The following is a 22,645-nucleotide window of genomic DNA, read 5'->3' as shown; positions in this document are numbered from 1 at the left end:
AAAGAGAAGGATAAAAATGAAGTTTTAAAAACATATAAACATAAACTCCTACACGCATTTTCATCTTTACCGTTTATTACATTTTACCATAAAAGTTTTAACATTTACACCTCAAATTATAATTTACCTTCTATTTATTTTTAAATTTTTCAAAAATGATCTTTTTTTTCTATAAAATTTTAATTTTATTTCTCACTCTCTAAAATTCTTCAAATAAGTTGACCATTTATTAAAAAAAAAATCGACTTACAAGTATTAGATAATAATTTGAGAAAATAAGCTAAAATTAGTTTGTGATTATTGACATGACTTTTAATTTTAGAGGTGAACAATTCCTCTAACTCTACGTTGTATTAAAAATTTTAATAAAATGAATTTAGCTTAATAGTAATTGATATGATTTTTTTCTTAAATGTTAGAAATTCAATCATTTGTTCTCTTGTTAAAAGGAAAAAATAAAAAAATAAAAACAATCACTTTATTGTTGACATTATAATACAACTAAACGTGGTATATCTCATATTATCAAATTATGTGTCTATATAGTATACGGCATTGCTATGAAAGCCATTACAATGAAGTACAATATGTCATTTATTGTTGGACCCCCCTATAACATATCACCCTAAAATCAAAGTAGGGACCATTAGAAGTATAGTAGTACTAAAAGAAAATTTGTATAATGTTCTTTAAATAGGTCAAAGATTCGATCATCCAACTACAAGTTAGTATCGCGTTTAAAATTTTTTAAAGTTAGATATTCCATTCCACGGGTTAGTTTTAGAGAAAGAGAAGGACTAAACACATAAAAAGTACAAAAGTGAGGGACTAAATTTGCAATTTTTTTTACTTGGTGAAGGAAAAGAAAAGGGAAAAGATTCAAAGAAGAAGAAAAAAAGGGTGTATTTACGATGTACGCCACTTGGTCAGGTCACCCATAGCCACCAATATTCATGACTTTTGTACTTTGATTTGTATATATTAAACCAATTTCTTCCTCTCAATTTCATCGATTTTTTTTGAATTTTGAACGAATCCACACTCTCTGTTTCCGGATTTTTACTATCTATCGGTGTCCGGAGGATGTCTCAGATGAAGTATTTGATCGAGGTGGAGAAGTCCAAGTCCGCCATTGATGGAAGGCCTTCGATCGGACCCGTTTACAGAAGCATTTTCGCCAAAGACGGCTTTCCCCTGCCCATTCAAGGATTGGATAGTTGTTGGGATATATTTCGGTTTGATTTCTTCACTTTCTTCTTCTTTGCTGAGAGATACCGCTACTAGATTCTGCATTTTGTGCCTTCTTCTATTCCAGCTTTTATTTTAGCCGAGTACAAGGTCCTTTCCCGTTATGTTTATATCGTTACTTAAGTTGAGTTCTGCTCTGTGTATTCCGCTAGATTTTCTCGTTGTTTTTTTTTTTTTTTTATATATATACTGTGCTGATGAATATATTGAAATTTGAGTATGATTAGTTTTGATCAAAAGTTTCATAGTTCATTGTTTTTTTTAGTACTTGGCTCTGCCGCTTTTGATTGGAACAGTTATAGTTCAAACTGCTTAAGATCAATATATATCTTTTTCTCTTTAGATATAAATTACTGTACCATGCCGGGTGGGTGTGTTCTGCTTGCTCTGTTCTTACCGTCATATTTGAGCTTCATCCTTTTTGGCAGTTCCATTTTCCCATTTTCTTGAGCTTTGATCAATACCATTCTTTTGTTTTCTCAGCTTTGCATGGGATTATATTAGACCTTTGCTTGTTGGCTTATGAGTTATTTGATATCCATCGTTAATATGATGATCATCGTTAAATGTAATGCGCCAATTTTTCCATTGATTACTGTTATATTGCAGGTTATCAGTGGAAAGAAACCCTGGAAATCGAATGCTCGGGCACCGTGAGATTGTGAATGGAAAGGTATATGCATCTTGCAAATAATCCAAACGCCCCAAAGTGTATGTTTTTGTTTTTTCTAATATCCAATAAGACCTTGCAATAAATTGTAGCTTGGTATGTTTTTGTAGGCTGGTAAATATGTCTGGCTAACATATAAGGAAGTGTACGACACTGTAGTAAAAGTTGGAAATTCTTTGCGTACTCGTGGTTTTGAGCAAGTATGCTTCCATTCTCATTAAGATATTCAATTCATTTATGCAAGCACATTCCTGCAAATCTTGTGGATTAAAGCTTATCCTAATCTCCATTTATAGGGAGTAAAATGTGGTATTTATGGTGCCAATTGCTCAGAGTGGATAATAAGCATGGAGGTAGACATTTTCTTTTGCTTCTTACTTCTTTCTTGATATCATTCATCTTTTATCTTCCAGTTTTTTCTTCTATGGAGTTTCAGAAACGTGCTGACTTTCACAGGACTCATTTGTTTTCTGCTATCTTCTCTAATTTCTTGTTACTTCATCCTAGAGAAATATTATATGACACTTAATAATACTTGCAGGCATGTAATGCTCATGGACTATATTGTGTTCCTTTGTATGACACGTTAGGTATGTCCATATGCCTTTTCCTCCAAGTTTTCAATTGGAAGACAGAATTGCACTGTTCCTCTAAATTTATTCTCATATTATGTGGTTTAGTATTTATTTTATTAGAAAATTAAGAGTAAGCTGATTGACTTTTTTATCATATTGATTCAATGTTTAGGTGCGGGTGCTGTGGAATTTATTATTTGCCATTCCGAAATTTCTGTTGCTTTTGTAGAAGAGAAGAAGCTTCCTGAGGTACAGACCTGTGGTGGAAGCCAGAAATTTAGAATCTTTATTTTTTAAGTTATATATATGGTTATTAACTACAGATCTTTACTCTCTGAGAACGGTGATTTGGTGGAACAATATGTAAAAGGTACCTGTCCCGGTTAGTTCTGATCATATGAAATTTATATTTTTTTTCCAGGTCTTGAAAACATTTCCAAGCACAACCAAATACTTGAAAAGTGAGTTTTTATTACTATTTAGATTTTTTTTTCCAATGATGTGTCTGTAGAAGCACATTTTTATTTATTTAGTTCTATTTTTATTAAAATGTTTCATTTGTTTGTTTGTAGCAATTGTGAGTTTTGGCAAGGTTACACCTAATCTGAGAGAGGAGTTCGAGAAGCATGGGGTTGAAATATTTTCTTGGGACGAATTTTTGCTTCTGGTAAGTTTTGATCCTCGATAGGTCTCTTTTATTCAGTAATTTAGTCTTTAGTTTGAAAATTTTCTTCATCTCAACTTAATGAAATTATCCATAGTAACATTTTGTTTGGGAATATGCTGTTTCCTCTTCTGAGTATTGACAATGAACTGAAAACTTTTCTATTAAGATAATATTGATATGTGTAAAGATATGTCGTAGACCTGGTAATAGCCTTTTTTTTACCCTTCATCTTTCATCATGAGGAAGAAAGTACAAATTGCTCCCATCAACTTTTAAGCTGTCATTTATTGTATCTAATCTTTTTGGTATCTGCTTAAAACAGGGTGAAAATCAACATTTTGATCTTCCTGTGAAAAAGAAAAGTGATATTTCCACTATTATGTATACAAGTGGAACTACTGGAGATCCTAAAGGAGTCATGATATCGAACAAAAGCATAATTTCACTTATAGCTGGTGTCCAGCGGCTCTTAGAGAATGTAAATGAAGAGGTAGTTTTCCTTAGTTTTTTGTACATCCAGTGTTTTCTTTACGAAAGCCTTGAAATGGAAATTTGAATAATATACCCTATGAAATAGTCAATCTAGATTGATAGTCATTGTATCTTTTGTGTCTAATTGCTCGATTTCTTACGTCTCTTCACTCTCTCCCTCCCTCTCTCCCTCATACAGTTGAGTCCAAAAGATGTATATTTGTCATACCTTCCGCTAGCACATATCTTTGACCGAGTGATCGAGGAGCTGTTCATCTTACATGGTGCTTCCATTGGGTTCTGGCGTGGGGTGAGTTCTCATTTGATTTTCTTTGTGTGCCAATTATAAGGTTTATAAAATATGTTTTTACATTCTGCAGGATGTTAAATTAATCATTGAAGATATTGGGGAGCTCAAACCCAGTATTTTCTGTGCCGTTCCCCGAGTTTTAGATAGAATTTATGCTGGTAAGCTGATCGTATGTGAAATATAATATTTTTCCTAATAATTATTATTGAGAACAAGCATCTCTAAAGCTAGAACCAGTTATGTGAATTGAAGTTGTCATTATCCAGCGTGTTGCTCTGGTTTTATCGCTTTGGTCTGTGGATACTACTGTTTTGATTTGGGTGCAGCAAGTTTATATCTCCCATGATCAAAATAGTAATTATTATATTTTCTCAGGCTTGACTCAGAGGTTGGATCAAGGGGGGCTCTTAAAGAGGACATTATTCAATGTTGCATTCTCACGGTGAGTTAGTTCCACTTTGGTTTAATTTTCTTAAAATATGTATTGTATTAGTGCAGATGAATTTTGTTAAATAAAACAAAGAAAGTTTCATAAAATCTCGTTCTATTCCTTGTAGGAAGATTTTTCTAAGTAAAACTACTTAACATGAGCGAATGTATTTCATGACGAGTGATACTTTTATGCATAAACTCAACTATGTTAGTCATGGTTCACTAACTGCCTTAGAACTTGACAATAGTTCGGTCAACTTAGTGATCATAGACATTAGACAAGGTGTTCCTGGGGTATTTTTGTGGATTTGAACTTTCATTAGTTCTTGTCCATTATTTCACTTATCGTTAATCTCATTAGTCTTACTCTTTATTGCAGTAAATATGGTAACATGCAAAAGGGGCATAAACATAGCGAGGCATCTCCAATTTGTGACAGATTTGTCTTTAATAAGGTGAAAAACATTTTCTTCGACACACCTTCTATATTTGACATGAACCTCAGATTTACTAAAATTTTAATCCATATATTTTGTCCTTTTGGGGTTCTTGACCAGGTAAAGGAAGGGTTGGGAGGTAATGTGAGACTTATTCTATCTGGAGCCGCACCTCTAGCTACCCACGTAGAAGCTTTCTTAAGAGTTGTGGCATGTGCACATGTTCTACAAGGATATGGTATGTAATCTCTGCAGTCATTCTCAGTTTTCTACTCTTCATTGACTCGTATAGTTTCTTATAATTTTTGACCATTCCTTCCATTTCTGTTTCACCCATACTTCAATGATGATTATTTCATGCTAATGCAGGTTTAACAGAGACCTGTGCTGGGACTTTTGTCTCATTGCCAAATGAACTTTCAATGTTGGGAACAGTTGGCCCTCCAGTGCCAAATGTGGATGTCTGCCTAGAATCTGTCCCCGAAATGGGATATGATGCCCTTTCGACCACACCACGTGGTGAAATATGTGTTAGGGGAGACCCATTGTTTTCTGGATACTACAAGCGTGATGACTTAACCAATGAGGTCATGATTGATGGATGGTTCCATACAGGTAATCTTAATCCGTTTTGCCATAAAATTTATTTGCTCGTTTTTCTATGGTTCGTTATCATAAGTTTACCTCCTATTTTTCTTCTTTTCTTTAAGGTGATATTGGTGAGTGGCAATCGGATGGGAGCTTGAAAATTATTGACCGGAAGAAGAATATTTTCAAGCTTTCTCAAGGAGAATACGTTGCCGTGGAAAATTTGGAGAATATTTATGGGCTTGTATCTTCTATAGATATGGTATTTTCTAAACTTTTGTTAGCTTTTAATAGCAATGTTTTTTATGCACATTACTGACATTAGAAAAGAAAGTTTGAGTTATTTATACATAATTTTCTGATGCTCAATTTAGATCTGGGTCTACGGGAACAGTTTCGAGTCGTTTCTAGTTGCAGTTGCTAATCCCAACCAGCTAGCACTTGAACGTTGGGCAAACGAAAACGGTATCGAAGGGGACTTTGATTCACTTTGTGGAGATAAGAGGGCAAAGGACTACCTGCTTGGGGAGCTCAACAAAATTGCAAAAGAGAAGAAGGTTTTATTTCTCCCAATTTGCTGCACACTTCTTTTGATTTGACTAAACAAATATTTTACTCCATTGTCAAAAACTAACATGAAGCTCTCACAATTCTTGTTCTTGGCAGTTGAAAGGCTTTGAATTTATTAAAGCCATTCACCTCGACCCTCTACCATTCGATATGGAACGTGACCTAATAACTCCAACGTACAAGAAGAAGAGACCTCAATTGCTCAAATATTATCAGGTTCATGTAACAACCTATCTCATCTATCAATTTAGTCAAATTTCCCAAACTCGTCAAACTTATTTTATGACTTCAAAATCTTAAAAATAAAGGATTAGAACTCAATTGTAATTAAACTAAAGGGTACTCAATCCAAATACATGATTGTTTGTGTTTTCATTTTTCTCTCATTGGTAAAGATTTTCATTCAATTTTACTGCGTGATACTGATGAACGATTTATTTTTCTTTGGCAGAGTGTAATTGACAGCATGTACAATAATGCAAAGAAGCCTTAATGAATGAAGATGACATTTATGGAATCCATTCCAAAACTTGCACTCTTTCTCATGAAATGATCCCCTTTTTCTTTTACTGTACATATGGGTTACTAATCAACCTAATCAATCCATTTATGTGAATGATGAAAGCTTTTGTTTTAGAGGGACATGGACATTATTGAACCAAACATTTCTGCTATATTAAATCTAGTTATTAGTTGTATCATTATAGACACGTTAACAATTAGCAATTGATTTTTTTCTCTTCTGATATCTATGAGTAAGCCTAATTTACGTATACACCAACTAATTTTACAAATCAATCCATCTCTTTTAACCTTTTATGAATGATTATGAATTTCAAATCATTTTCTTCTTTGCTCGTTAGGATCAATTTCAAATAAAAAGAAGGTTACATTCAATTTGTACATGTGCTGTTTTGTAACTTCTTTTTGTTTCTTTGTTATTAAATTTGTCATGAATTAATAAGTAGTGGGGTTAGGAATATAAATTGATGTGACATTGATACTTATAAATATCGAAACCGACATAAAGAGTTATAAATCAGTTAGTTGGATTTGCACTTTCACGTCCTTCTCTTTAATTTATTGGTAATGGAGTATTTCTTTCTGAAAGTGATATCCAAAAACGATAGCGACGCAGAATTGAAGGCTTCTGACCAATGCCTATAACCATTATAATATCTTATGTCAGAAAGTCAGAACATTTATTTATTTTCTTTGGATAATGAAACATCGATTTCCTAAAATAATTTAGTAAATTCATTTACAAAGAAGTAATGTTTGGGTTTAATTCATGGCATCCCACTCAATTATAGTTTGCAATAAGTGGAGCAAAATGCGGTAAGGTTCATGTTCATGTTTACAATAAATGAAAGATAATTTGTATAGTAAATTTCTTTTCATTATTACGTTTGTTACTGTTTACTGGTGCTTTCTGCATTTGTATTTACTGGTTGGCCATAGTCGAAAATCCATAATTAAGTAATGTAATTTTAGTGAGAACTTTATAGTTATAGTTATACTTTTCATTGTAACCATCTAATTTTGTTCGACCTTATTTAAAATTAATTCAATTTGTAGATTAGTTTTTTTCGCTAATTTAGTTATTTTTAATTTTGTGATTAGTAAAAAAATGTCTTTTAAACTTTTGTAGGTAATTTTAAAGTAACTAAATCAATTAGTTAGACTAATTAAATAGGTGAAGAATTATGATTGAGGTTAGTGGAGAATTAAAATTGGTTTTGTTTGGTAAAGGTCCATACCATTTAGTATTATTTTAAAATTAAATAAAACCAGTCATTTGAGATTTTTACAACTTTCACATCTTAAAGTTTGATCTTCATAATCATTACTTCACCTAGACTTCTTAAAAAAACAAAAGATCTGGAACACTCATTTTATTTTCTCTTCTAACAAACGCCTAAATCTTTATTTTTATCCAAAAATCTCTCTATAATACTATAACTCCATTTAGAGGGTTGTTTTTCACATGGAAAAAAAGACATTTTAAGTATTTTTTTCTTTGAAATTAGTTTTGTAAAAAAAAAAAAGGTTTTTTTCCTTTCCAAAATCTCAACTCCAAGTCCAACCTCCAAATTTCATCTCTCTCTATCAAGTGCCACAATTCGATTCCAAATCTAGAGAATAGTAGGTCAACGCTAATAATGGTTTAGTTTTAGTTTGTGAAAAGAATCAAACAAATTGGGATAGACTCTAAAATAAAATAAAATTAGGAGCTACAAAGATACCGTTACTAAACCCTAATTTAATTTTCTTTTAGGGTTTATGATGTTAACTTAGTGCAATTAGGAAAATAATTGATCAAACTTCCACACATGTCTCAATTCCCTTTTAATCATTACATATTTACTATTACCGTTACAACTTAACCCTAAATGACAAAAGTAACAGTAAATTTAACAAATCCTTAAACTTTTGGTAAACATGCTCAAAAGAATTCTAATTATATTTGCACTCAAGGCATTATAATTAATATGTCAATGAAATATGTCAATAAAATTCTATTACATTTGCATCAATTTTTATAACGAACTGATACACGTGAAATAAGTATTTTTATTTTATATAAAATAGTGAAATTTTAAGGAATATCAATTCTAAAGTCTAAACCATGTATTTGGAAAATAATAATAATAATTTAGGTATGCTTTCTACTGTTTTTCAGTTTTAACCTTTGTAGTTTTACTTAAATGGTCTGTTTTATATTTTTTCCATTTTTCCACCTTGTTTCGACTATATCTAATTCACATAGTTCAAATGCCACACCCCATTTATCTTAAAAAGGAATTCTAATATCTACAGGTTTTGAGCGATTCACTTTTTTTTTACAACAATAGTGAAAATAAGAAACTGAATTTTTCACCTAAAAATGAAAGGTAATTTCAATTATCGTTAAACTAATCTCACTTTGACAACAATTTCTAAATAGTTAATTATCATATACTTGCAGTTCTATATCTATCCATACTGTTATACCTTTTGTAGAGAGAGAAAAATGATTCCACATTCTTTTGAACACATACAGCGTATGATTTTCAATTTACAAACAGTTTAATATTTTACATACGTATAGTGTGTGCCCATGTGTGTTCTATTTAGTTAAATGGTTGAACAAATATATATATAACTTTGGTAATAAATAAAATAAAGTAATATATTTTCCTTAGACATTAAGTAGGAAAAACAAAGTGTAGTTATTTGATATCAACCAACTCGTGAAAGAAGAAAAGAAAAGTTTCCATATAATTAAAGCGTGGGAGAAGATTATCTTCGATGTGTAGATTACAAAAGCACTTGCTAGTAAATGACATATAGTATACTCTTTCTTTTAGGACGAAGGTTTAAATCTTCATTTTAACCCTACTTGTAAAAAGTAAAAATAATAATTACGGAATAACTTTAATATTTCCTATATATATATGACTTTATCTTCTACAACACTGACTCAAACCTTCCTAGAATCTAACCAGCTATGGAAAATCCCAAGAACATTTCATCCTCTTCTTTTAAACAAATAAGTTAAACTCCACTGCAAAAGTCTACTTTTTAAACCTCATAACCATTTCCTCTACTGAAAACTTTCTCCCTTTCATTCCATCTCCATCCTTTCTTACCTCAAATGTTTCTACCCTAATCACCCCCCCAGCATCCACAAAATTAAGATTCAAACTGACATGTTCCAAGGGGCAACGAAAACTTCACTACAATCCCAATGGAGAATACATGATTAGTATGTCAGCAACATAAAGATCTAAATGTAATGAACTTAAGCCATCAATAGTGAGAATAGGATTACCGAATAATTCAATTCTTAGAATACTTCAAGCTCTTCAGGTATCAGATTTCCGACCCATTTCAGGGACAGATGTGGAACCGTGGGGCAGAGAAGAAAATTGTAGGGCAAGTAGCTCTTCTTTGCTATACTTCAACCTTTGATCTATTGGATAAAGAAGAGAAAGAAAGAAAGAAAGAATTTAAATAACCTTGTAAACACCAGCCTACTTAGAATCAAGGATTAGAAATTGAAATCTCTTGTATTATTTTCCATAATTTTATACTAAAATTGAATGTTCCAAATCAACATTCACCAGAAAATCGAAAATTTCACCATAAAAGAACATGTGCTTATATCGGTTATTTTGTCAATATCATAGAGCAAATATATCAGTATATATGAATACATGATGTATATGATGAGATAAAACCATACCGTGTATTATTTTTCACGTTACATACCTACAAAATATGATGGCATGCCGGTAGATCTGCTTGTCTGGTTCAGTTGTATTTTCTTTGGAATAAAATGAGTTGAAGGTTGATCAGTGGAAGTTGGATTGGATGAGAAGTGAAAAAGTTCATGTCTAACATCAATTTGTGGAAATCTTCTGTGGAATACAGAAAGACCATCCTCAGTTAAAAGCCAACAACCTCTCAAGTCTATCTTTTGTAAAGTTGCCACAGGTTTAAATGTATCAAATGCCTGGTTGGTCAAAACTGCATCACGAATGCTGAGAGTTTTTAGATTGGGCAAAATTGACAAGTAGCTCAAGACCGTGTCTGTAAATGAGGGACTTCTAAGCATCAAGTGACTCAGTTTCCGAAATCTTGATAATGGACGTAGAGATTCATCATCAACATGAGTATGCTCCAGATTCAACATTTCTAAACAATCAAGGTTTTGCAATTCTGTCAACGAGAAAACTTTCACAGTCTCTGGAGCTGATAGGTGTATATAACCTGAAATTTACGGAATAAAAAAGATTAGAAGACGTCAAACTTCTCAAATAGTTTAAAGAACCATGGTGAAAAGTATAAGCAACAATAGGTGTCGTAGTTTCCCAGTTGCTTTTCCCATTTCCCATATCGGGAGGGTAGTTTCCAGAGAAATTTTGTTCTGCTCTCATCAAGTAGCACAGAGTGAAGGCTAAATATTTTCCACTAGTATTCAGTTCATATAATGCAAATTGGATATAAATGCATTGGATAACGAAGCCACCCACATAAAACCTACACAAGGTTATTGTGGGCTGTCATTACCATGAAACATTAGCTTTCCCCGCAGGAGCATAAAAGGATTTAGCACCATAACTGAAAGAAGATGCAAAATAAGAATGCGAATGGAGTTGGTGTGTTTTTAACATACATGAAATGAAGCAGGGGGAAAATGCAGCATATATGAATTGACTGGGTACACTTGGAGCATTTTTTTAGAACAAAAGAGTACCTTTGATGTCTGTTTCACTTAGGTCAATACACTTCAAGGAAGGCATCATATTCATATATGATAGAGCAACATCATCAACCATAGTATGAGAGAGTGACAAAGTTTCCAGATTGGATACTTTTCCAGCTAAACTTCCAATTCCAGAAGAGCTGACTGCTGTGCAGCTGAGGTTTAGATATTTCAAATTTTCTCCAACTGACGCAATTAATTCGACCGAACTGTCTCCTATGGTAGTAGAGCTAAGGTCTAAATGTTCTACTGCTTTCATACGAGATAAGAAGCAGAATCTGTGAAGAGAAGCATTCGAAAAGTCCAGATAATATAGGGCATCCATTGCAACAAATCCCAGATCTTCAGTCTCATTAGAAAACGTAGCTCCAGAGGCAATAAGCTTTCTTGGAGGAACTTTAGCACCAAGCCCTTTAAGTGTAGAGTCAATGATGCAGTTGCTCATGTTCAGGCACTCTAGATGAGGCAAGTTGGGGAATTTGGTGACACTAGTCCAAGCTATATTCAGGAAGCTCAACTTTGGAAACATTTGAAGAACATCGGATCCACTGTTAGAAATTTTGCTACCCCAAAGGTCAAGGTATTGTAATTTTGTGAGCACCTAAAAGAGAATGGAACAGAAGCCGAGGAAAAAACTAAAACTTATTAATTTAAGAATATGCAGTGCAAGTAAAGGCAATAAAATTTTATAGATTCAACAATAAATAAACAGAATTTACTCAGAAACTAAATAGTCAGCTTAAGTTTAAGTGGAGAAATAACAATTTAATTATCTTTATACTAGATTGTTATAGAAGCTATTATGCTATCCAGTCGTCAACATCAAGTGGAAGAAAACGTCAATGAAGGAAAAAAAACTTGAATGTCCCATGTCATTCATAGATCCAATAAAGGTCCAATACATTGTCTGTGAAGGCTTACACCAAATCAAATAGGACCAATGGGCAGAAAAATATTCAAAATTATTGATGGTGCAGGCGTGCAAGTGAGGGAAGAGAATGTCTATGTGTTTCTGTGTTAGCACTGCAAGAAACATAAGGTGTGAACCATGCACCTGCAGGTCCACGGACAAAAGATTTTGGATTGACAGTAAGACTTGTTAACAAATTGCCTCATTGAAAAAGAAACAAGAAATACCTGAAGAGAGCTCAGAGCCTGATCGGTGACAGGTAGACCACCCAAGTCCAAGAACACCAATGTTTTTAGCGAAGAAAGAAGTGTAACTCCATGTGCAGTGATGCCAGTTTCGGCAATGCATAGCTTTTCCAATGTTGGTATGGACAAAAGATGCCTAATTCCAGCATCAGTAACTTTCAAACATCTAGAAACGTTCAATTCCCTTAAAGTAGTCATCCCTATATACAAGCATATGGCATAACTGTCAAACTTAAGTAAATTGCAGCCAATTAAACTTAGATGGACTAGTTAATATTCGGAGTAGAAAAAGTAAGACAGATAATAACAAATTATTTTCATAAAAAATAAACACAATTTTCAGGGTTCATTTAGTCCAGTGGATAAGTTACGATAGGCTAGAATCACATCATCAAAAAACCTTGTGTGACTTACAATTCAGCCTTGAAACCCACATTTGTATCATTCTCTAATAACATACCCGAAATAGTCCATACACCAGAACTCGAAAGCCTGTGGCAATTGGAAACGTTTAATGATTGCAAGTAACGAAATGATCCTAAGTAGGCCATCCATTCTGAATCAACAGCATTTTCACCACTTAGATCGACCACCTCTATGGTATATTTGAAAACTCTGCATTAAAACATCTAAGTTCAAAAAAAGAAAGAACGTAAACTTCATCGACACTGCCACAGGTATTGCACGAGAAAAAAAATAGAAGAATAGCATTTCTATATGCAATAATGGAGGAAAAAAGGAAAGGAATGCCAAAAATCATAAGTTGTATTCACCTTATTAGCTACGTTTTAAAAGCCAGACGATACCAAATTGAGGTGGACTATCAGGATCTCAATAAAGAATTAAGCTGAACTTGATGACAACTAAGTAATCTACAATTCTAGCAAAAGTATCAAGCGACGGAATCACTTCGACATATACATCACAAACTCATGGATAAAAGCGATAGAATTCGATTTGATGCAAATAATGGCAGATTAATCACTCCACTTAATGGAACCAGAAAGATACAAAATTGAAGCATTACCATCCAATATAGAAGTTCTAATCCGCTTTCAGCGATTCAACGGAGACATTTCTCGATCTAGATTTTGGAGCAAAGAAAAAAGGAAGAGGAAACATACTCGAGAAGAGAAGGATAGAGGAGACGACGAGCATGTAAACGGCGAAGGAGAGCATCGGCGAGATGAGAGGGCAAGCGCTCGAGGGTCCGCTTCTGCCTCCGCCATTTCTCGACACTGTCCTTGCTCCGACATGCCGAATTGATGCAAAGTTCAACCAGACGATTCTCCATTTGTTAGATTGATCTCAGCGTTGCGTTTGATCGGAGATGGTTGGTGTTGTGTGTTGTTAATCGCTTAATTTGGCAGCCGCAAAGATGAAAAGTCAATTTATTTCTTGCTTCATCCAAGCCAAGGAAGGAACCATGAAACTACCTGTTCTTAGTTGTTTCTGCCATGTTTGGGCCTTGGGGACTGCTTAATTAAAAGAAAATTGATTTCAAATCACACCAATGCTAAAAATATTTACAAATATTATCTCAATAGTCAATACTCTTTCTACGCTAATATAATTGAAAATATTTTAATTTATTTTTATCACTTTTGTTTTACAATATGACAATTATATTTTTATTTTTACATTTTTTGAATAATTATTTCACTCTTCCTATTCATTATTTGAATAATAAGCTCAACTGCACTTTTCTTTTATACTTTTTATTTTATTTTACTTTATTTTTAAGTTCATATTGGACTTAAATGTTATATAATTTTGAGAAAAGGAGGTGTTGCTTCCATTGAGCAACAATGGACTAGTATTCTTTTTAACACAACGATACTATTTTGTCTCTAGATATTTCTAAATGTTTTATTTAAAAATGACCTACTTACCTCAAATATCCTTTTTATTAGCAGTGAAATTATTCTTTTATCCTTAGATTAAGAAAAAAAAAAACATCAAGTATCATAAATTTGATCTAACATTGGAGACTCAATCTTCTTCCATTTAAGTAACGTTAAAAGTTGAACATATTGTACATTGAATGAAAAAACTTCAAAAGTAGTTGTATTGATTGACATTCATTGTTTTCAAGGTACAAATGCCATGTCCCAATGGTTTAAGAACATTTCAAACCATTAAAATCACTTTACCATAAAAGTAACACAAAAGGTTTTGAGTATAGTGATGAATTTACAATATCTTAAAAACAAGATAAGCAAAAGCACACCATGTTTCACAAACTACATTCGAGTGTGAATCAAGAAAATGTTGCAAATCACACATCTAAAAGGATACATAAAGCTAATTCAAAATACAAGGAAAGAAATGAGAACTCTCTTGCAAATCCTTTGAGAAGCCATCTTTGTTTGCCTTCTCTGACACTCTCAGCTGTTCATTCTGTCTATAAAGCATTGAAGAGGGTGGAGAAAGAGGATGAGCACCGTTTCAAACTCTCTTCTCTCCTTTCTTCCCCCAAACTTCAGCACCATTATTTGGCCTAATTGCATCTAAAAAAAACCTAAGCAAATACATATCACGCGTAAATATGGACTTTCTCGCTATCTATAACTGCACAATTCTTACACCACTCCATGAACCGCATAAGCTTGTATGCTGTATTGCCTTGATTTGGTTTCCAAGATTCTTCCCTCATATTTAGGAGAGAGTGTAGCTGGAAACCGAGATTTTGGCTTGAGAAGCAGTGTGAATGTAAACAAATTCAAGGCTTTCTCCTGCAGCTAATGAGTTAAGCCAAGATGGGAAGACATATGATTCACCAGATTTCTCCAGCCCCCAGAGAGGCCCATAAAGTTGAGATATCGAAAGTTTCAGGTTTTTGAGAGTTTTTGGTGACTTGTTGGTCACTTTTGTAGAGTATCTATAGTAGGTATTTCCTTTAGCAGTCCAGGAAGTCGTCATCTTTTGCTCTACGGTAATTGGGGTAGAAGACGATGCTGCAAAAACAAGCTTTTCTGTCAAATTTTCGCCTTCCATGACCAATTTAGTCATTCATCCTAATAGTTTCTATTTCTTGAATTAAACCAGCTTTATGCCACAATTTAGTCATTCATCAACTATTTCTTAAAAATCCAATTGGATTGGTTGGCATGAAGAACCTTTTGTGATGGACATCTTAAGTACCAAACAGTTCATGTGATATAGAAAATGATCTGTTCAAAGTATTCTAAGCCAACCAAATAATTGCAAAGGCATCATACCTGGAGATGGAAGTGTCTTGGATTGTGCAGATGGGTCTGGATGATTAACTGGAGGAAGAAGCACTGGAGAGAAAACAAAAGGATGCTCAATGCCATGATTGCACTTGAAAATGCTTTAAGAGAAATCTGATGATCAAAATGAGGTAAGTACCTGGAAGGAGCTGATTGTAGCCACTATGTCCACCACTGAGCCTGGCTAAAATGCCAAGAATTGGGGCATTGTTATAAGTAGCAGGCTCAGTCTGCTCATAATTGTCCCTTTGATCAGCAAAGTTGTCATAGGCATCAGGTCCACCCACAAGAGCACCAGTGAGTAGGTTTGGGTCACTTGCCTTTCTAGTGTACCATGTTGCATAGCCACCCCTGCAGCTCACAAAGGCGGAATTGACCTTGATTGAAACAATGGAAGATCCCCTGTGATGGACTTGTCGTGGGTAATTGTTTCCATATCCCACCATGTAACTAGTAGCTCTTGGATTGTCCCCAAGAATGTAATCCACCTGGTTCAAAATCAAAACCCCATTTAGGCAATTCGTCGAACAGTTAACAAACATTGACCTTGAAGATCAAAAACTAGTTGTTCCCATTTGAAGAGAAAATGTAGGGACCTGGGATTGTGCAAAGCGAAGAAGCTCGGAAGGCTGGACATAACCGGCGGCGCACTTCAAGTTTCCACCAGAGGAAGAAAGGTAGTCTGAGTAGACGGTGGCGAGGAAAGAAGCGCTGGTAACAAACTGCATATTGTTCCATCTCTGACGGAAGATGAGACCGGCCGGTGTGGTCTGAACATTGCGAGTGCCTTTCTTCATGCAAGAACATAAGAAATTTTCAGCCTTCTCCTTGTACCTCTCGAACACCGGCGCATGGTGAGCCGCTCTTCCTTGCAATAAAAACTGCGATCACAAACATCAAAATTACTTCAAACTCAACATTCAACTTTTTAAGAATTAATAAATCTACAATCCACAAATTGCAAGAACCAAACCCTCTCAAACAAAACTTACTTATTTACTATAAATTAAATTTGTGTGCCAATAGCTCATTAAACTTTTGATTCTTTTAACACAAAGTTGAATTGAAAAGTTATGAACTTATTAGGTGTCTTTTTCAGAGCACTTCCTTACCAACTTTTGAACTATAACAAGGGTTTAAGAGCATTAAATCAGTTATTATAGTATATAACACTTCCTTACCAACTTTTGAACTATAACAAGGGTTTAAGAGAATTAAATCAGTTATTATAGTATATAAATTATAATAATTTGTACTTAAATGACTTTACAATGTAACAAACAAGAAACGATAAATATTGTAATAAAGAGAGTTTGAAATAGAAAATTGCAGTGGTCACACCAACTATTATTGTTTAAACTCCAAATAAGTAGTGGTCACTCCACCCAGTTATAGTCGGGTCTAAATCACCCATAAAGTTCTAAATGTATATAATTTTTTTTTTTTGATAAAAAGAAATGTAAAAAATAAAATGGAAACCAACCTTGGCAACAAGGGTTTGGACACCAGCATATTTGACATCCCAACCAAATTCAGTCATACTCCAACCAGTTCCTCCCATGGAGTCACCATTTTCTCCCAAGTAATTCAAGTAATATTGGTTGTTTGTTGCCTCATACAGCCACGCTGCTGCCCACAATAACTCATCCTGCAAATTATAATTACAGAATTATTGTCATCATTTCCAGGAGTAACGTTGCAAATAACCCATAACAAAGGGATAGGTGAGTAATAATCAGTAAGCAACGGGCTTCCATAGAAGAAGGGCCCAAGAAAAGGGGAAGGATGATACGCTTACGCACATTGTATCCACTAACGGATCGATAATACTTCTGAGCCACAGTGATGCTGCTGTCGTACTTTCCTCTGTATTTATCCGCAAATTCAAACAGCTGACAAACAAAATACATTTTTAATAAACAAATTTATTAAATCTCTCCAATGGCATTCCCGTAACTTCACATCTACATGCACATCCCCAAACAGTTCCCACCGACAGTTTTATCACATGCCTATTTTTATGCTATTTTTTTCCAACAAAATATTAAAAATCCTATTTTTATTCACTATAAATATTTTTGTTAAATTAACTCTACAGACTAAACTATAATTATAACTCATCTCCAACTAAAACTAAGTTTATAATTTACCCAAACATTTCTTAAACATTCTCTTTAAAATATTTTTTTCAATTGAGAAAAAAAATATATTTTTTTATTACACAATAAATGTTTCTTATTAAAAAAACAACAGCTTTCAATATCACAATAAATAAACCTATTAACTGCGGTAGTTAATAGTATCATGTGCTGTGGGGTACCGCTAGCCTACGCTTTAAATTGTAAAATTATTTTCATTTTCTTTTATTGTGGATGATTTTATACATTTCAGAAAAATAAAAAAGAATACATAATTGGTGGAAATAAAAATAAAAAAGATGATAAAAATGGCTAACCTGGCGAGCATGGGAAAGGAGCTCATTGGCATAGGAAGGGTTGTAGTGGCGGAAGACGATGGAGGCGGCGGCCATAGCGGCGGCGGTTTCTCCGGCGAGATCCGACCCGGGATTGCTTGGGTCGATCTTGTAAGCGTGGCGGTCCGTCGTCATGTCCTCCGGCCGCTGCCAGCAGTAATGGTCCGTGTTCCCATCTCCCACCTAATGATTCCGTACATCAATTTGCTTTTAATTTTTCCACTCAAAGATGATTTTACAAAAACAAATTAAACCAATCACATTTTTTTGGAATCTAACGTACTTTTTGGCATTCTCAGATTTTTATTTCAAAAGATAATACTTGTTAATTTCAAATATTTATTCATTTTAATAACAGAAATTTCCTAAAATCCCATTTCATTAACCATGTTGTTAATCCCTTTTTCATAATTTTAACTAAAAAAACACACACACACAAATCAAGCCTAATTACAAATTAAGTCCCTCTCATTTATGCAATTGACAAATCACCCCTAAAATACACACACTTATATTTTAATAATAAATTTAACAACTAACATAAGACATTTGAACAAGGCGACAAATTGGTGTTTAATTTACTAAAATAGTCAAATATCAGTAAAAAAATTAGATATTAGAGTCCTTCCCTTAAGTATAATTACCAATTTTATTCTAACTAGTTAAGCATAATGGTCAGTAAAACATTAATAGAACTATCATTTCATAACAAATCAACGTACAAATTAAAACATCTCTACCTAATAAAATCTAACGTTATGAAAGAAAATTGCGTTGAATTGACCCACTTATCATATCAAAGTTTGATGGTTGGATTAATTTGAAATCGTTGAATTAAAAAGAACGAAAAAGATTAAGGTTACCTCTCCATAGAGAACATAGGGTTCAGGGTGGGCTTTGATGAAGTAATCGGTGCCCCATTTGACGGCGTCTAGGGCATGGCTAAGTTCGCCATTAGTGGCCATTTGTTTTCCATATTCAATAATACTCCAACTCATCATCGTCACCGTGAACGCCATCGGAAGTCCGAACTTCACATTGTCACCGGCGTCGTAGTATCCTCCGACCAGATCCACCTACAACAAACATACAAAATCCCCAAATTAAGTTTCCCGATCGATTTTCTGAGTAACCAAACAGGGTTTTAAAGGGTTTACCCCGCTAGCCTTGCCGTCTTGGAGGCCGGAATTGGCTCGCCAATTGACGCGCTGGTTGTGGGGGAGGTAGCCGGATCTCTGAGCTTCGAAGAAGAGAAGGCTCTTGGTGAGAGCTTGGCCGTAATCATGGCCGGCTAGGGCAGAGGGGGCTAGAAGTAGGATAAAGAGAGCAATGGGGGAAATGGGATTTGCCATTTTGAAGGAATGGGAGAAGGAAATGGCAATGCCGGTGGGATTTATCAAGATAAAAGTTGTGATAAATCGATTATGAAACAGAGGAGAAGAACCCCTAAAGAGGGGAAGAGAGAAATGAAGAATGAACAAGAAGGAGAGTGTGGGGTGGGGAGTGGAAGTGAGGATGGGAGCACTATATAAGCTTGGAGGGAACTTGGAAGGACCCCAAGGTAAAAATAGAACCTAATTTTTAATCAATTAATATATATATTAAAAACATTTACGATATATTTGTACTAAATTGTAATAGACTATTATTTAGGTGTGGATAAAATATTGTAAAACCAAAATATGTGTAGTAAAATTTTACTTATTTATAAAAAAATATATGAATATGTTACAAGTTTGACTGGTTGAATTATATACATTTTGGAATTGAATTATTTTAACTGTGAAAGTATTTTTAGTTTTAGTTCACTTCCATATAATGTTTGTACTTTGTATTACTTTTGGTATATATATATATGAAGAAAAATTAGTTTGGTCCTTTTAATTCTCTTATCACACATTTTCAAAACAAATCGCTTTTACTATTTTATTTTTACCAGTGCACATTTTGTTTGAAGATTTTGTCAAAATATGGTCTAAGATGGATAATTTTAAAAATATAAAAACTACACATTTAAAAGCAAAAGAAATAAATGCAACTTGTAAGAGTTGTTTTTTTTTCTTTCTTTTTTGTAAGAGATGGGAAACAGTTGAAAGAAAAAGAAAGGCATGTGGGTGTTCTTAGTTCTTAAGAAGTAGGTCGGTGTGGAATTAATGTGTAATTAAATTGTTTGGGAAATAAATTTACTGAAGTTCTCGACACAGTCAAGACTCAAATGGATAAATTTTATATATTGAACTAACAAAATCAACATGTAAAGTTCAATACTATCCTAAATCCTAATAATAAGTTGGGTCAATAACAAATAATTATCAGAAGCTTTAACTTTAAATTACAAATCTAAATTAAGAATTTATATTCAATAATGGTAGAGGGGATTGTTCCTAAACTTAGAACCTAGGCTACATTTTTGCTGTCTAAACGGAAGAAAAACTGACTGTGTTATAAACATTGTTTATACGAAAGAAATCTAATTAGTCATCAAATCAAAGTAACCATGGCTTTAATTGTTAATTGTCATATTTATCTTTATTAGTTTAAATACACCATTTTCATGCAATCAAAATTGAAAATTTAAAGAATGGTGTAAGAGAATAGGAACCAACTCAATAGGTTAGCCTATATATATATTGGTTTTGAAATTTTTTTTTTTTTTTATTTCAAATTAAGAGTTCATATATTCTTTATTTTCTTGAAAATCCACCCTACACGTGAAAATTAATTTTTACAAAAAAAATTGAAAGTAAACCCATAAAATAGCAAAATCTTATTTTTGAAATCACCGTGAAACCTATTTTTACAACTCAAAAGATCACAACTCAACAATTTATCAACAATTATAATTACACTGATGTCTGTTGTTAAATGTTTAAAATTGAAGCTATAAAATTTACTAAAATACTAAAATTGAACCACTGACAAAACATAAGAAAAAAAATTCGTAAACTTAAGATGATCTATAAATTGGATTTTCAAATAAAAAGTTTGACCATTCAATTTCAACTACTACTATACTTCAAGAGCGTTGCCAGTAAGAACTATTCGAAGACTATAATAACCATCTATTTGTACGATAAATACTAATTGCATTTTTCTATTATCTGCATCAACCTTATTTCAAAGCTTATGATATTTTATTATTTGTCACATTTATGGGAAGGATGTATTTGTAATTTGGGTTTAATATTAAAAATAAGTGGGGTTTATATTATTTGTGGCAATGTTGTAATATTGTTTGGTAATAGGGGTATTAGCGTGATTTTGGGGATTGCGTTCCGGACAGGAAGGGTGACCTGTATTCCGGATTCAATAGCCCGACAACCCGACAAATCATCACTTCTCAATCGCTCCGTTTATTTTTGTTTTTGTTTTTCTATTCACATTTTATTTGTATTTTTCCTAATTTTTATTATTATTATACAACTCCACCGACAGCACAAATATTAATTAATAATCTCCATACTAATTTTGTTCCTTTTCTTTATACTTTACATACATTTTATAATACTTTACATACTTTTTCTTCTTTTCAACAAATATGTGGTGTCAAAATATTAAATTCTAATTTTAGTGTAATTTAATTTCTTTTGAAAAAAATAAAAAGGAAAAAGCATCTTTAAAGAAAATTTTGTTTACCAAAACACAACAAAAATGATATATTGAAGACAAACATCCACAAAGTTTTCTTGCAAGAAAGAAACTAGCTAATTTTTTTTTATTTGTTTGTTTGTTTTTAGAAAAGCAATTTTGCATTAATAAAAACCCATTTGATATTATGTAATATTTATGAAATATAAAATTTGTATAAAATGATAAGTCATCTTTAATTTTAAACTTTTGTATTTCCAACCCTTTGTATTATTTTAAGATTTTGAAGGGTTGTAACTTGACAAATTAAACTTTTATGTGCAATAAAATTAATGGAATGTCTTAGTCAAGTTTTTTTTTTTTTTTTTTTTTTTTTTGTTACACGACTTAAAATTTGACTATTCGATAACGTATTTTCGTTATTTTGTTGAATGAATAAAATGAGACTCTAAACTATTCTTTGTTATTAATTTAAATGTTATATGACTTAAACACTATAGTCAATTACGTGTTAGATTAAAATTAAAATAAACCATACAAAATATATTGGTAGGATACTTTTTGACAGAAGCATTATTTTTCCTTCTAAAAATAAATATTAATTTTTACATCATAATATAAAAATGATAATTCGAAGAGGTTAGAAAAATATTATGTTGAAAAGAAAAGAAAGAAAATGACAAAGGAAGATACGGTCAAAAAGATCGGTGCTTGTCAGATTGCTTTATTCCTAACCGCAATCAACGGTCTACACGAAAAAAGAGGTTAACCAAATTTTATTTTATTTTCTTTTCTTTTGCTAATTTTGGAGATTTATTATTACTATTTTTTGTCTTCTAATTATGCAGAAGTTTGTGAAACTTAGTATATTTAATTTAATTTCATTTTACTTCTAATTAAATCAAAACACCATCACCTGACACGTCAAATAGGGTCAAACCGGCAACCTCCCGTCATCACCGATTAACGCCGGTTGT

The 22,645-nt window shown here is 33.0% G+C and overlaps 3 protein-coding genes across 7 annotated transcripts; 1 reads left to right on the top strand and 2 right to left on the bottom strand.

The window, feature by feature from the left end:
- Nucleotides 1-751: 751 nt before the first annotated feature.
- Nucleotides 752-6,716, top strand: LOC101202800 (long chain acyl-CoA synthetase 4). Its single transcript, XM_004149698.3, has 19 exons — nucleotides 752-1,235; nucleotides 1,858-1,921; nucleotides 2,029-2,118; nucleotides 2,215-2,271; nucleotides 2,460-2,508; nucleotides 2,666-2,742; nucleotides 2,915-2,954; nucleotides 3,066-3,160; nucleotides 3,483-3,650; nucleotides 3,831-3,941; nucleotides 4,012-4,099; nucleotides 4,317-4,383; nucleotides 4,753-4,828; nucleotides 4,931-5,048; nucleotides 5,180-5,425; nucleotides 5,521-5,660; nucleotides 5,773-5,955; nucleotides 6,065-6,184; nucleotides 6,420-6,716. Exons 1-19 carry the CDS (start codon nucleotides 1,084-1,086, stop codon nucleotides 6,459-6,461), a joined length of 1,983 nt encoding a protein of 660 aa, XP_004149746.1. The 5' UTR covers nucleotides 752-1,083; the 3' UTR covers nucleotides 6,462-6,716.
- A 2,486-nt stretch (nucleotides 6,717-9,202) lies between these two features.
- Nucleotides 9,203-13,856, bottom strand: LOC101203036 (F-box/LRR-repeat protein 14). Of its 5 annotated transcripts, none has more exons than XM_031884675.1 (7): nucleotides 13,499-13,856; nucleotides 12,835-12,989; nucleotides 12,357-12,574; nucleotides 11,211-11,820; nucleotides 10,223-10,723; nucleotides 9,783-9,923; nucleotides 9,203-9,687 (listed from the first exon to the last, which is right to left on the bottom strand). In XM_031884675.1, exons 1-6 carry the CDS (start codon nucleotides 13,666-13,668, stop codon nucleotides 9,817-9,819), a joined length of 1,761 nt encoding a protein of 586 aa, XP_031740535.1. In that variant the 5' UTR covers nucleotides 13,669-13,856; the 3' UTR covers nucleotides 9,203-9,687; nucleotides 9,783-9,816. The 5 variants fall into 5 exon arrangements, with proteins under 5 accessions (XP_031740535.1, XP_031740537.1, XP_004149747.1 ...); XM_031884677.1 differs by adding an exon at nucleotides 13,148-13,254 and having other exon boundaries at nucleotides 9,203-9,923; nucleotides 13,402-13,641; XM_004149699.3 differs by having other exon boundaries at nucleotides 9,203-9,923.
- A 558-nt stretch (nucleotides 13,857-14,414) lies between these two features.
- On the bottom strand, nucleotides 14,415-19,536 carry LOC101203271 (endoglucanase 6). Its single transcript, XM_004149700.3, has 9 exons — nucleotides 19,238-19,536; nucleotides 18,944-19,156; nucleotides 18,063-18,263; nucleotides 17,410-17,499; nucleotides 17,091-17,255; nucleotides 16,204-16,488; nucleotides 15,747-16,095; nucleotides 15,596-15,658; nucleotides 14,415-15,331 (listed from the first exon to the last, which is right to left on the bottom strand). The coding sequence occupies exons 1-9, from the start codon at nucleotides 19,430-19,432 to the stop codon at nucleotides 15,033-15,035; spliced, it is 1,860 nt and encodes a 619-aa protein (XP_004149748.1). The 5' UTR covers nucleotides 19,433-19,536; the 3' UTR covers nucleotides 14,415-15,032.
- Between the last annotated feature and the right edge of the window lie 3,109 nt (nucleotides 19,537-22,645).

This window comes from Cucumis sativus, chromosome 4 (genome assembly GCF_000004075.3).
Source record: "Cucumis sativus cultivar 9930 chromosome 4, Cucumber_9930_V3, whole genome shotgun sequence".
Classification (NCBI taxonomy): Eukaryota; Viridiplantae; Streptophyta; class Magnoliopsida; order Cucurbitales; family Cucurbitaceae; genus Cucumis; species Cucumis sativus.
Note: the sequence above shows the minus strand (reverse complement) of the source record. Positions and strands in the feature narration are given on the sequence as shown.

Coding starts and splice junctions, on each gene's coding strand:
- LOC101202800 (XM_004149698.3), top strand. CDS start 1,084: ATGTCTCAGATGAAGTATTTGATCGAGGTGGAGAAGTCCAAGTCCGCC. Junction 1,922..2,028: donor GTGAGATTGTGAATGGAAAG/GTATATGCATCT, acceptor ATGTTTTTGTAG/GCTGGTAAATATGTCTGGCT. Junction 5,661..5,772: donor TTGTATCTTCTATAGATATG/GTATTTTCTAAA, acceptor TGCTCAATTTAG/ATCTGGGTCTACGGGAACAG.
- LOC101203036 (XM_004149699.3), bottom strand. CDS start 13,668: ATGGAGAATCGTCTGGTTGAACTTTGCATCAATTCGGCATGTCGGAGC. Junction 11,821..12,356: donor AGGCTCTGAGCTCTCTTCAG/GTATTTCTTGTT, acceptor ATTCTCTTTTAG/GTGCTCACAAAATTACAATA. Junction 9,924..10,222: donor CATGCCATCATATTTTGTAG/GTATGTAACGTG, acceptor TTTATCCAATAG/ATCAAAGGTTGAAGTATAGC.
- LOC101203271 (XM_004149700.3), bottom strand. CDS start 19,432: ATGGCAAATCCCATTTCCCCCATTGCTCTCTTTATCCTACTTCTAGCC. Junction 17,500..18,062: donor TCCTTTCCCATGCTCGCCAG/GTTAGCCATTTT, acceptor TTTGTTTGTCAG/CTGTTTGAATTTGCGGATAA. Junction 16,096..16,203: donor TTCGCTTTGCACAATCCCAG/GTCCCTACATTT, acceptor ATTTTGAACCAG/GTGGATTACATTCTTGGGGA.